At 45.1% G+C, this 12,405-nt stretch overlaps 1 protein-coding gene across 1 annotated transcript; it reads right to left on the reverse strand.

The window, feature by feature from the left end:
• Positions 1–2,252: 2,252 nt before the first annotated feature.
• Positions 2,253–10,513, reverse strand: KNSTRN (kinetochore localized astrin (SPAG5) binding protein). The gene is made up of 8 exons (XM_068965805.1): positions 10,305–10,513; positions 10,047–10,141; positions 6,905–7,034; positions 6,208–6,252; positions 5,267–5,372; positions 5,003–5,096; positions 3,048–3,122; positions 2,253–2,344 (listed from the first exon to the last, which is right to left on the reverse strand). Exons 1-7 carry the CDS (start codon positions 10,511–10,513, stop codon positions 3,097–3,099), a joined length of 705 nt encoding a protein of 234 aa, XP_068821906.1. The 3' UTR covers positions 2,253–2,344; positions 3,048–3,096.
• Positions 10,514–12,405: the final 1,892 nt, after the last annotated feature.

Here is a 12,405-nt window from a genome sequence, read left to right on the forward strand (position 1 = left end):
AGATGGAGCAGAGGTTAGAGGGCACAGGAGAAAAGGCAAAGTGCACAAATGCTGATTGGTGGTGCAAAGGGCCCCTGTGAGGCCAGGCCTCCAACAGGGTCTGTACATTGGGTAAAATGAGTCATGGAGGAGCTGAGATAGGTTCATTCTTAGGAGTTAACTAGGGAGGCAGGACAAGGAGGTGAGGATCTCACAGCTAAGTTTCCTACCCTTTCTCTCAAGAAGCAAGTAGAACTTTTAAGGGGACCAGAAACGCCAATTACAGATTCATTTGGGTAAATAACCTTTTGGGGCTTCCCTGATGGCTCAGATGGTAAAGCATCTACCTGCAACACAGGAGACCTGGGTTTGATTCCTGGGTAGGAACGTCCCCTGGAGAAGGGAATGGCCACCCACTCCAGTACACTGGACTGGAGATCATGGACAGAGGAAGCTGGTGGGCTACAGCCCATGGTGTCACAAAGAATTGGACACAACTGAGCGACTAACACTTTCACTATTTTTCTTTCAAATAACCTTTTAAACTATAAACATCCTGAAAATGGTTAGAACATCCAGCTCTTCTCACTGTGAATTATTTAACTGGGTTTCCCCCTCAAAATATTTGAGACATAATCAACTGTGTGAATGCATTATGGGCATGAAGGCAAAGAATTTTAGCCCTATAAATTAGGGTGGGATGTTACTTGACTTGATTGGGTGCCTCTGGACAGTCCCAGTAATACTAAAGAGTAGGGGGAGTTGGTGAAGAAATTGGGAGGTCCAGGGAAAAATGGGAGATGGCTAAAGCCAAAGTCTGCCTAGTTCGACTAAGAAATGAAATATGGGGAATTCCTAGGAGGTCCAATGGTTAGGAGCTTCCTTGGTGGCTCAGACGTTAAGAACCTGTTTGCAGTGTGGGAGATCTGCATTCAATCCCTGGGTTGGGAAGGTCCCCTGGAGAAGGGCATGGTAACCCACTCCAGCGTTCTTGCCTGGAGAATCCCATGGACAGAGGAGCCTGGCAGACTATAGTCCATGGGGTCATAAAGAGTTGGACATGACTGAATGACCAAGCACAGCAGTGGTCAGGGCTCCACACTTTCACTGTTGGGGGCCCGGATTCAATCCCTGGTTGGGGAACTGGGATCCAGTAAGAAAAAAAAAGGAATTATGGCCGTGCCCTTTGGTGAACCATGGGGGAAGGAGAGGGAGGGAAGGCCTGCTGTGGACTTCAGTTGACTAATGGTCCAGCAGGCCAGGTCCAGGATTGGCCACGCAAGGCAACAGCAGAGATTAGGCATATTTAGGAATACAGGCAGCTAGTGACACAAACCTGGTGGAAGGAGTCTGGCACATACTGCTGCAAACAGGGAACACCCACAGAAGACTGACTAATGCTCACAGAAGAGGGGGTGGGGAGGGGGGCCAGTCATAGAGCATTTAAAATGAGTAAAAGAAAAATACTCTGGGTTAAATAGAAGAAAAACATTCTGGGTGAAATTGTAACCTTGAACTTGTTAACAGATTAGTTCAGTAGTATTCAGTGGCCATATTTAGATTAAAAAGCTATTTTCATTTGACAATGTTGCAGTCTGAATAATTACAGAAATATTTATTTAAAAGTAACACTGTATTAAAAAAACAACACAGAAATGATTTAGATTAAAAGCTCCAAGGTGTATTGTTTCATACCTGTTATTGCAATCTATACCTTCACCCCATTATTAAGCCATTTCAGGTAACTTTCAGTTCATAAATTTACAGTGAGGTCACAGAGCCCAGCCAGGATGGGATAGAATGTGTTCCAAGTTAGGAAAGGACAGCGTGACTCTTCAGTGATGTCTCCCATGGAGCACGTATGCTTCACTGTTTCTTCCTGCACGTCTTTTGGCTTCTCTGGTTGTGGCTGGTTTAGAGTCTCCTGATGCTAATGATGTGCTGCTTTTTGATCCTAGGAGGCTGATCCAACCTTTCAGGCCTCCTCTCCTGTAGGCCCTAATTATGAACTGTGAGGTTCAGGAGAGCTGGACAATCTGAAGGCTGGGAACGAATGCTTGCTTAAGGGAGGAATTGCCATTCCAACATCAACTGTCTTTAATCCTACTGCAGAAACTGTTTTCATTCTGGGGATGGTGAGTCCTAGAAGATCACGGCCAAGAAGCAGATGTCCTAAGTAGCTGCCTCTGAGAGTCTATCCCCAAGAGAGAGCCATGTGGCCACCTGCTTTTTATCATATTTCTAATAGCTGCTCCACTTCCTCAAGGGCTGTTGTGAAATCATTTACTTGACTGCTACATAAGGTCTGTTGTTCAAGGAACTGGGCTCTCTCTTCTTCTTTCATCTTCAACTTTACCTTTAAGGCCTGCATGGAAAGACATTAAAAAACAAAAAACCCCACAAAACTTTGACTCAGAAAAGACAATACAATAACCAGAACATTCTGTTCCATTGAGGAAGACCACTGGAATATTGACACACACTGTCTCTTTTTAGATTTATCTGTGTTGGCTTTAAGAACTGTCTTTACTACAGAATCTGTTATCTCAGCCAGACCAATGAAATCCTCTAGGATTCCATGTAGTATCCCACAGTTCATCCAAGCAATTCAAAGAAGTCGAGACCCAAGAATCTGGGTTTCCTATTACAGGTTTCCCTGAGATATCAAGTTTCCACACATAGGTTTCGCACAGGTGTCAATTCTCACCTGGGGTAATCTGGCATGTTGCACACTGTCTCGTGCCCTGCAGATGTGAACATTTCTAAGCATCTTTAGAACAAAAAATTAGTTGAAAAAAACAAACAGTGAAATCAAAGTCTTGGAATTTAGTTAATAGTAATGCATCAATATTGGCTTCTTAGTCCTGACAAATATACCATGACAATGTAAGATGTTAATATTAGGGGAACTGAATTCTCTATTATTTTTGCAACTTTGTCACAATCTAAGACTGTTGCAAAATAGTTTACTATAAATGAATAAATAGATAAATAAAAGAGTCCTCCAGAGACCCTCCTATTGTGGTAAGAAATGGTAATTTTGCCTTGGGGTCATGTCTGCCTCTCACCTGTAACTCCTCCATCTGCTTTTTGGCTGTTTCGTTAAAAAGCTTCAGTTCATCTTGCAAAGTTTGTAACAGCAGCTAAGAGAAAAGCAGTAGCAAATATAGTAACACATCTTTATTGAAAGGTAAGAACTTTTCTTCATATAAACTCTTCTCCTCACAGGAGTTGAATTAGATGACCACTAACATCCCTTGCATTCGGTCATTTACTGAGTGTCCACACACGTGCCAGGCTCCTCTGAGAAACAGAGTCCACAGGAGGGACAGAGGACTACACCTCCACATGCTCCGTGCTACACAGGCAATACGAACGAAAGGCAGTAGCCACTGAAGGGCTGACTAAGTTGCCTTGAGCAGCGGAGGAGGTGTCCATGCCTAGTATTTTAAGATGACAACTGATCTTCCTGGGGAAGAGATCATAGAAGATCAAAAGGCTTTAATCCCAAACAAATTACCTTCCTATCTCGGGGAAGGAACCAAAGAGAGGACAAATTTAATTCAGGCTGGACCTTTGTAAGAAACAGTTCTTAGCAAAGGAGTAAGGGGAAAAATTTGGTAAAGCATAGAACAGAGAAACCAGAAAGCTGTCTCCACTAGTCCACCCTAATATGGGTTTTAAAGTAGTACATTTTCAACTTAGACTCACTCTTATTTGTAAGCACAAAGTCACCCTTATGGAAAATATGCTATTTTGAGTACACATCCAACCACCCTCTTCCTGGATAACCAAAGGCTGTTTCGCGGGCTTTGCGAGCATATGGCAGAGAACTGCTTAGATCGGTAAGGCCCCATGCTCACTGCACCCTCACCCCCTCACACCTGCCCCCTCACCATGGAGTCCATGTGATCTGCAGTGGAGTCTTGCTGTGATGCCAGGGTCTCACTGCCTAAAACCAGTAGATACAACAGAGTCAGCCCTGACTAGGGAACTGCAACTTAAAATAAAAAGCCCTCCACAGGAGTATTCATGAGGGAAACTTCTCTGACAGTCTGGGCCTGGACACTCTCTCCTGAGCTTTCACCTCGGCAGGGTCCCCCATGCCTGCTCTCCAGAGCTGGATTTTACTTCTCCTTCCTCTCCAGGTATGGATATGGCCAAAACTTTCTTCTCAGCTCAGCAGAAAATTTGTCCAAAAGAAATGTATAGGTTTTAGGTCTGTTTACAGTACATAAAACTATTTATAAAATCTCATTGGCCTTCAACATTTTCATTGTAAAAACAATGCACACACATAGGCAATTAAAATCACGCAAAAACGTGTGTGGTGACTATAACGAATATATCCTAAAATGCACTATTTTAATGGCAGCATTCAAAATCAGTACTCTAATTCAAAGAAGCCGGGGCTCCTTCCCTGGGCATCCTCAAGTTCCTCAACTCAGGCTCTCTGACAGTCTCTGGGTAATCCCTTCCGCTGTTTCCTCTGTTACAGACTGCCCAGAATCCCAGGGACGGGGGAGCCTGATGGGCTGCCGTCTATGGGGTCCCACAGAGTCGGACACGACTGAAATGACTTAGCAGCAGCAGCAGCCCTCTAGGGACAGGGTAAGAACAAGAATCACATCATGACTCAGAGATTACTAGCCAGCTTCAGAACCTTTTCAACAGTATCCTCTCTCTCTCTCCACCCATGAAGATTCCTTGTGTGCCATATCCCTCGAAAGAAAGAAGATATTTCTGATCTATTTGCAAGATCATACCTGTCAGCATCAAAAGAATGGCATAAAGTGTTCAGGTAAGAAAGAGATAACCCTCTCTCCACAACACAGAAACACTTTTGGGCAGGAAGAGTCAACACCACCCAAGACTAGAGAGGCGCTCCCTGAAATCTTCGGGGCTTTACTAGGCAACCCCTGCCCTGCCCAGGTTGGCTGACACCATGCTGAACTCCTGCCACACAGCCCAGAATCACTCAGGAAAGGGCACAGGCACTGACTCCTCTGAAGGCAGTTCCTACCTGGGTTGAGGCCTTTGCTTTCTAAAATTGCCAAACAGTTGTCCTGAAACTTCTCCAGCAGCTCTACTTTTTGAGTCAGGTCCTTCAGCTCTCCCTGTTGGGGTGAACATGCAGACAGGGCAGGCCCATCCCATGCCTTGGAAACAGCCACAGCACAAGCCCAGTGGCTTTTCTGGCTGCCCTCAGGACCACCTGGTGTGGTCCCTCAGGAGTCCACGTGCTTCACCAGGGCAGCTGATGGCAGAGGTCTGGTGGGTCTCTTACCTGAGTTTCAATCAATTTCTGGTGCAACTGCTTGTTGACAGCCTCTAAGAGCTGGTTCTTATCCTTGAGCTCTTCTTCTGATTTCTGTTTACTCAATGGTTTGTAGCTGTAATGACAATTGTACTTAGATAAAGAGGTGGAGGGGTTAAGAGTATGGGCTATGGAGTTACACAAACAGGCTGGTTCAAATCCTGGCCTCATCACATAGTGGAATACGACCTTCAGGGAGCTCTGTAACCTCTCAGGTTGTTTCCTCATTTGTAGAATTAATACCCTCGCCTCATATTATTATTATTGTGAAGGATAAAGAATATACATGCAAATTGTGACAGAGCTACTGACCCATAGTAAACTTTAGTCAGTAATCGCCATTATCATCATCAATACTGAATCTTTTTAAAGTTCTCTGAGTCTGTCTTAATAGTATTTTGTCTTTAGAACTTTTAAGACATGCTCAATAATAGATGTGGAATTACAACCTATTTCTACAAACTTTCCAGCTTATATTATTTCTGCCTTCGGGACTGAAATGGCCAAGCAAGCCTCAAGCATAGAAAGATGCAGTTTTCTCCAAGATTTTACCACCAGCAGTAGAACACTCATTTTGAAATCACTAACACATGCAGCTTCTCCCATCCTGAGGCTTCCTGCCCTTGTTAAAGGGCTATCACTGGGTTTAAGCAGTGGTCCTGGCGTGGAGCCCCCAAACTCCTGTCTGTTGCTCAAGACTGTCATATCACCGACTCTTGCCCTGACATTGGGTCTTACGCCTGGCTGTGTCTCACCCCTGAAAATTCCATTCCAATTTCTGAGGTGGTACCAGACTCCAACATGGTAAAACAAGTCCCATGAGTGATTCTGAGGTACAACCAGAGCCCTACTCTGTATTAAGCCCCACTACCCTAAAGTGGTGACCAAGTTTTCTTTACCCTGCTGCTCACCTCTTCCTGAGGTTCCTCCTGGAGGTGTCTGTAGCCTTCACCTGCCTAGAGAAGCAAAAACAAATCAGGATGTTAACTAGCCTTACTGTGGTGATCATTTCACAATATACACAAATATCAAATCACTATGTTGTATACTTGAAACTAACACAATGTTATATGTCAACTATATGTCAATTGCACCACACACTTTTGTTTCTGCCCAGACTATTGAAAAAGGCTTATGAATAGGGAATGGGCTCCCTTCCTGACCGGTTTGACAGCCTGAGAGACCTGCTCCTGCTCAGAATGGTGTGGCTACCTCATGTCAATCTGACTCAGTGGGAGCTGAGCACTTCGGGAAAGATACACACACTACGCCAGGCTGGCCTGTGCTCACACTAGCAACTCAGGCTCACAACTAGCACCCACCTGCCACGACTACCACTTAGGGCTGGGGTTTGGCTGCAGTGCTGCTATTTGCACATGCAAAGCAAATGCTGAGAGAGGAAGAAAGTACCTATTATAACCCTGGCTGCACCTCTTCTGAGCTATCAATACCGAGGGTTCTGAAAAACAGCTCAGCAATGCTGTGATGCTCTGGGCCACTGACTACAGGCCAATCCATCAGACACCTTGTGCTCTGCAAAACCCTAATTCTTGGTACTGAGCAATTTCTAACAGGAAGTTCTATTTGGATACTGATGTTCTGACTCACCCATTCTCTCGTCTCAGTTTGATGATTTTTGTAACATCAGTCTCTGAAGCTCCTGAATGAGGTCTGGAAACATCGACTTCTTTGGACTTAACAGGTAACTGGCTCTTAAAAGTGGCTCGAGTTTGTGCATCTGCAAAGGAAAACAAGCGGGTGAAACCTCACATATCATGACCAACAGCTGCCAATTCTATAAATCCTGAAGAATAAGACTTGTAGACCAATTGGGAATAGAAACCAAAATTCTTTAAATGTGACAGTGCAGTGTGTTTGAGGGTGGCCAGAAGCTTGACGATATAGCAAACCGAATGGCCAGAGGGTGGAGATTCATATAAGCAAAGATCACAAGAGGCAGTGTGGCTGCCAGCAAGGCAAAACACAGCTGAACCCTGCCTCATACAGCAATTCAATGGAACTATCTCATTCTGCTCTTAAGCACTTTGCCTGCTCCCCTAAGCTACATGCAAGCTGTTTCAAGCTTCAGCTGTTGCTTAGTTGTTTTGACCAGACTGGCTCACTAACTAGTTCTCTAAGACAGTGGTCCCCACACTTTTTGGCACCAGGGACCAGTTTCCTGGAAGACAGTTTTTCCTCAGACCAGGGGTGGGGTGGGGATGGTTTCAGAATGCTTCAAGTACATTAATTACATTTATCATGAACTCTATTTCTATGATTATTACATCAGCTCCACCTCAGATCATCAGGCATTAGATTCCGGAGGCTGGGGCCTCCTGCTTTGCAGATGTCTTTGTACCTCAGCATCTAGGAGAGTATCTGGCATATTAGCAAAAATTCAAAACCTGCTTACTGCCTAAACGGAACATGTCAGTTTCAAAGACCATCTCTAAAGTAGCTCCTTTCGTCGTCTTCCCTCTTCCATGCTGGCCTTTACCATCATCCATTTTTGTTTATCCATCTTTAAGTTTAGAGTTTCATATTAGGTTCCTTATTTGGCATTCTGTTCTGATCCTGGTAGGCTATTGCCAGATAACCACAGAAATGGCCCTGACATGACACTCTTCTTCCCTAGAAGAGAGCATCTGCCCCCGAGCCCTTATGCCGCCCTCCGCCACACACCTCTTTCTACCACTTCCATTCCATAGCAAATCTAAGTAACTTGTTCTGGAGTTAAGTACTCACCCTACCCCATCTAATACATGCAAAGGATTCTTCTACTTTATACCAACTTTCATTTTGTTCATTGTAAAATGGCTCCTTTAAAAACCTGGGCCCATACTCTGGTTTCTGAGATTTTATATGCCCCGAGGCAACTAGCCTATGTGCCACAATCACTGAGCCCACCTAGAGCCTGTGCTCCGCAACAGGAAGAGCCACCACAGTAAGAATCTCCCGCTCTCCAAAACTATAGAAAGACTGCGCAACCAAAAATAGCTTTAATAACCTTGACCTATCTTAAGTTGAAGAAATCAACGATTAAATCAAGAGGAAGAAATGAGGTACAAAGTACTGAATTGCAGGCATTAGGAAACTTTGTGTTTGATAAAGATTTATTTTGATGACTTTAGCTGCACAACAGTTTGGAATAAATATGATTTCTCAGGCTAACAAATTATTTCATTTATAGGTACACTCAGTGGGCACTTACATCCTATTTTCACACAAAGCAAGTATTAAAAGGGTTCTTTCTGAGATCTGTCAGAAAAGGTAACCTTGGGTGAATGAATTTACCTTCTCCTCTCTCAGGTATTAATAAGTCATACACGATAAGAAATATCTCACGTAAAAAGGTATCAACAGCAAACGGATCAAAATTAACACTCTTCATTGACTGGGATTGGTTCCAATAACCCATATTTGTTAGAACCTAAGGATGGTACTGCAGGAAAAATTTAGCAGGGTTTAACAGACTATCTTCTTAAAATGAGAGATGCTAAGGAGGGAACTGGATGGCTAGTGCCAAGGATGGAAAGACTAATTTTTCACTGTATATCGTTTCCAAACTTTGGATTTTTTTTTTTAACATGTGTATATGTTATCTGTTAAAAAAAACTAAAAACCAACCAACCCTTGCCTAACATCAAAAAACCTGGGAGGCAGCCTAAAAATTTTTAAATATTGAGGTTACATATGACTGTAAAGCTGTGACTGGGAAAGAAGCAAAGAGATGAAAACTTCCAGTTTGGGTGGGGAGATGCCAGTCACTCCCCACTGAACTAAAGATGCCGCTTTCTAAGGGAAAGGCAGTGTACGACTGACTCCACTTCCTCCATCAACTCCTAAGCCCTGCTGATGACAGGATTGCCATTCAGGTGTCCTGAAGCAATATAAGACAAACAAAATCCTGTAAGGCCTTTGGAGAAAAGCCTATTTACTTCATAGGTCAATCCTACTGGCCTCATCAATCAGTTGCATGGAGTCACCTGGGAAAGGATCTTAAATAGCTGCTTCAAAACCTTCCACCGCCACCCAGTTCTCATGTTTGAAACCAATTCCCTGCTATAATCTCTAGATTAGGCAGCTGACAGTTGCAGAATTTAGGAGATAATTTCAACTCCAAGCTGAGTCACACAAAGCAAAATGGCAAAGCAATCAAACATTGCTTTTAATCATGCCTCCTCTCCCAAAGTTCTGGAGCATTAGTTAGGCCTGATCCCTCTCTCTCACTTTACTCAACAAATGTTTGCTGAGAATGTACTATATAAAGGACACTGTGCAGTTACAAATGGGAACCAGACACGGTGTGAACCCTAGTGCTTCTCCCTAACTATCCTGCTTTTTAAATGACTCTCTTCTCTCCTCCCTGACAACAAACCCAGTCCCTCAGGACACCCCAAGTCTGGAAATAAAACAGATACGTATAAAAGGGATCCCTAGCTTACTGCAAATAATATTGTAGAATAGTCAGCAACTGGAGTCTAATTGGTGAATGCAGCAGAGTTCGGTTTGAAGAAGCAGGGGGGTGGGGCAAGTCCAAATTTCTTCCTTACTGCCCTTCCCCCAACTCCCATTATAAACTAGACAGCCCGGTTCTAGGGAAGTTAGTAAGCTGTCAAAGCCGGTAGAATGCCCCTCCTTGCCGGTGCCACCCATCCCCAACAACAGATTTGACGCCTCCAGACTCCTGGCCCGACCACCCCAGGGCCGGTTCGCAGTGAAAGGGGGTAAGGGCCCCGTGGACACCCACCTGCGGGCAGGCCACTGCTCAGCACACAGGAGGGCTGCAGGGTGTACACTGTCTTAATCACGCTGGTCATCGTAACGAGGCGGCACGGCTGGGGCCTAGAAGTTACAAGGTGAATGGTTACCCAGGGCTGGGCCAAGGAGACCAAGCAGGCGGAGGCCCCAGGAGAGCGCGACTCAGGAGAGCGAAGATCCTCCATTCCCAGCCCATCCCATCGACTTCCCACATCCAGCACAATTTCCTGCCCCAGGAGAGCCGAACCCAGGTGCCTGCTGCTCCTGCCCGCACGCCTCGTCGCTCTGGTTCAAAAGATGCTCGGCAGTAACTGCCGTACCACGGACCGCGTCTGCCGCCAGGGTTTCAAAGGGAAACTTCCGGCGACCGGGCGGAAGCGGGTGTGGGGCGCTCTCTGTAGGAGGCCATGTTGTACGGCAGTCACTGGCGTGGGCGACGCCTTCGGCGGCTGCCATGCTGTACGGAAGATCTGAGTCCATGCCGCAGTTTGCGCTTCCTGGCGCTGGGTATAGGAGTCCCCAGGTCTGGGCGGGGGAAGAGAAGTGATGCACTTTGCAGTCTTTAATGGAGCTATGAGCCACTGGTGTCATATGCTGGCCTTGGGACGGAAACGCAGTCACGTGTAGGGTCCTTGTCACAATCCTTCTCTTTATTTGGTATGTGATTGTTAGGGATGGTGCATGATGCCAGAAAGCCAGGAGCAGAGAGGGATCGGTAGGAAAAAAACCTACACGGTGGAGAGTGGCAGGTGAGATTTGGAGAGGGCTTGTGAGCTGAAATACCTGAGACACCTATCCTCAGTCCTAACTTTTAAAACACTTACCCAGAATTTAAGCCGAGATTCAAAGCTACTCCTAGCCAACGGGGCAGAGTTCTCTAACATTTAGCGCGCTAATTCATTTAGTTCAACAAATATCCATTGAGCACCTGCTTTGTGTCAGACAATGGGCAGGTGGGATGAGGACAACAAATATCAAGACTCACTTGGGCTGTGCCCTCCTGGAGTTTACAACCCAGTGACCAGCAAATAATCATACAAACCAGTCAATTATATCTCAATTAAACTGGAAAAAACCCCAAAATATGTATTTATCAACTATAGTAAAACTATTAGGGGAGAGTACAACGTGCTATGAGAGAAAATCAGGGAAACCTAGTTTAAATTGCAGAGTCAGGGAAGATATTTTAAGTGATGTTTGACTAAAAGGGGGAATAGGAGTTAACCTGATGAGGAATCCATAATCGTAAGAATGGGCTTTTCTTCAGTTCAGTTCAGTCACTCATTCATGTCTGACTCTTTGTGACCCCATGGACTGCAACACACCAGGCCTCCCTGTCCATCACCAACTCCCGGAACTTGCTCAAACTCATGTCCATCAAGTCGATGGTGCCCTCCAACCATCTCATCCTCTGTCGTCCCCTTCTCCTCCTGCCTTCAATATTTCCCAGCATCAGGGTCTTTTTAAATGAGTCAGTTCTTTGCATCAGGTGGCCAAAGTATTGGACTTTCGGCTTCAACATCAGCCCTTCCAATGAATATTCAGGACTGATTTCCTTTGGATTGACTGGTTTGATCTCCTTGCTGTCTAAGAGATTCTCAAGAGTCTTCTCCAACACCATAGTTCAAAAGCATCAATTCTTGGGCGCTCAGTTTTCTTTATAGTCCAACTCTGACATCCATACATGACTACTGGCAAAACCATAGCCTTGGCTAGACGGACCTTTGTTGGCAAAGTAATGTCTCTGCTTTTTAATAAGCTGTCTAGGTTGGTCATAGCTTTTCTTCCAAGGAACAAGCATCTTTTAATTTCATGGCTTCAGTCACCATATGCAGTGATTTTGGAGCCCCCCAAAATAAAGTCTGTCACTGTTTCCATTGTTTCCCCATCTATTTGCCATGAAGTGATGGGACTGTCTCAGAAAGCTGAGCGCCGAAGAATTGCGCTTTTGAAATGTGGTGTTGGAGACTCTTGAGAGCCCCTTGGACTGCAAGGAGATCCAATCAGTTCATCCTAAAGGAAATCAGTCCTGAATATTTATTGGAAGGACTGATGCTGAAGCGGAAACTCCAATACTTTGACCACCTGAGGTGAAGAACTAACTCATTAGAAAAGACCCTGATGCTGGGAAATATTGAAGGCGGGAGGAGAAGGGGACGACAGAGGATGAGACGGTTGAATGGCATCACCGACTTGATGGACATGAGTTTCAGTAAACTCTGGGAGTTGGTGATGGACAGGTGTCAGGACCAGCTCAACAACGAACCGACCTGAGGGAGCAGTACCGCAGAAGAATAAGGAAAAATAAGACTCAGGAAATAAACTGGGGATCAGGGGACCCTCACCCT

Source organism: Capricornis sumatraensis, chromosome 2, assembly GCF_032405125.1.
Source record: "Capricornis sumatraensis isolate serow.1 chromosome 2, serow.2, whole genome shotgun sequence".
Lineage (NCBI taxonomy): Eukaryota > Metazoa > Chordata > Mammalia > Artiodactyla > Bovidae > Capricornis > Capricornis sumatraensis.

Bases quoted from the DNA above. Each gene is read 5' to 3' on its own strand.
- KNSTRN (XM_068965805.1), bottom strand. From the start codon at position 10,513: ATGGCAGCCGCCGAAGGCGTCGCCCACGCCAGTGACTGCCGTACAACA. The intron at 5,373-6,207 runs GTGAGCAGCAGG...TTGTCATTACAG, and splicing joins AGGAGGAACCTCAGGAAGAG to CTACAAACCATTGAGTAAAC. The intron at 5,097-5,266 runs GTAAGAGACCCA...TCACCCCAACAG, and splicing joins AGAAATTGATTGAAACTCAG to GGAGAGCTGAAGGACCTGAC.